The 1,543-nt window shown below is 64.7% G+C and overlaps 1 protein-coding gene across 1 annotated transcript; it reads right to left on the bottom strand.

Annotated features, from left to right (window-relative positions):
- Positions 1–621: 621 nt before the first annotated feature.
- Positions 622–1,009, bottom strand: EMIHUDRAFT_257071 (hypothetical protein; the record flags this gene model as incomplete). The annotated part of the gene is made up of 2 exons (XM_005765105.1): positions 622–718; positions 906–1,009. The coding sequence occupies 2 exons, from the start codon at positions 1,007–1,009 to the stop codon at positions 622–624; spliced, it is 201 nt and encodes a 66-aa protein (XP_005765162.1).
- Positions 1,010–1,543: the final 534 nt, after the last annotated feature.

The following is a 1,543-nucleotide window of genomic DNA, read 5'->3' as shown; positions in this document are numbered from 1 at the left end:
GCCAACTTGTTTGTACGAGACTCTGCGGCCTACCACGAGTTTGTGCTGCTGCTGCAGGCTGCTGCGGCGGTCGAGAAGGCGGCGCAACAATACTCGTTCACGCTCGACACGAGCCGGCGTCCTGACCTAATCAGGATGCGACTGACTGCGCTTGCGGTCCTGGCGAGTGGCGTCTGGGCCCGCGGCCTGCGATTCGTCTGGCTCGGCAGCGAGCTCCTCCACCTCAGCTGGTCGCGGCAGCGGCATCGATTAGCGGCGGCTTTTGCTGTCAGCCTCCTCTTCCTCAGTCTGTTCAACGTCCTCCTTCTGATCGACGCCAGCGTCAAGGTGGCCAAGTTCTGCGGTCTCGCCAGCTTGAAGCTGAAGGTGGACGATGGCGGTGCGGCCGACGCGGCTAGGTTGCGAATGAGGCGAATCGTCGCAGCCGGACTGTTCAGCGGACTGGTCACGGTTGCCCTTGCGATGACTGGCTTTGCTCTGCTCTTGCAGTTGCGCTAACGCGTAATTCGGAGAGATCATGACCGCCGTGTGACTGTCTCTACTGGCCGGTGTGACTGTCTCTACTCCGTCGTCTCGCCGCGATGCGCGAAGTCTCCAATGCCGCCGCGAGGCGCGAGCTTCCTAGCCGATGGCGATGCGCCATGCGGGGTCGGCGACGGCGTCGCCGTCGGGGGCCTCAGGGAAACACGGCCCTGGCGGAAGGCCGTGTTCGGGCGCGCTTGAACGGGGCGGGGGGGGGGCGCTCCTTCCACGTTCCACCTTCGATTTCGCTTATAAAACGTAGAGGGTGCGCAGCGTCCCTAATCTAAAATCTCAGGATTCAGGATTGAGGCATCGCTTCAGTGAGGCCAAAGTGAGTTTATGGATGTGTGAGAACGGTACGGGACACGAGGAGTCACGCGGACCGACTCGTCGGTGACTCTGCTGCACGCCGTTTCAGATTTTTTCTCAGCGTGAGCGAGACGTGGAAGAGTGCCACCGTCGGGTAGGACGGGTCGGCCCGGAGCATCAGAGTAGCCGTCGTGGTCGCGGCGAGCAGCGCCGGCCACTCCGGCGCCGCGTCGGCAACATGGGAGCATGTCCACCGCCACTTCGCGGTCGCAGCGCTGTTTGTCGCCCAAAACGCCGCCTATCCCTCTGGCGGGCCAAAGATCGCCTCGCATGTCGATTTTGACTCGACGGGGGCATGGAGGCATCACGTCTCCATGCCCCCGTCAAGTCGGAGCCAGTCTGCGGCGACCACAGCGCTCACCGCAGGGATAGTCGAGCGGTGGGGCAAGAGGAGGGTGTGCAGGGAGGGAGGAGAGGGTGAGTGAGGAGGCGAGGCGGCGTGGTGTGCCGGCGCGTGCGTTCTGACTGCGCGTGTGTTCTGACTGCGCGTGTGTTCTGACTGCGCGTGTGTTCTTTCTGCGCGTGCTTCGCCTCGAGTGACGGGCCACCGCCGCCGCCCGACTTGCCGAGCTGCATCGGGAAGAGGGCGCGCAGGGCCTCGTCCTCCGCCTCCTGCGCGGCCAGCTCCGCCGCCGCCGCCGCCGCCCCTCCT

The sequence above is a fragment of the Emiliania huxleyi genome (genome assembly GCF_000372725.1).
Source record: "Emiliania huxleyi CCMP1516 unplaced genomic scaffold EMIHUscaffold_5673, whole genome shotgun sequence".
NCBI classification, from domain to species: domain Eukaryota; phylum Haptophyta; order Isochrysidales; family Noelaerhabdaceae; genus Emiliania; species Emiliania huxleyi.
The sequence above is the reverse complement of the archived record's forward strand: the minus strand, read 5'-3'. Positions and strand labels throughout refer to the sequence as shown.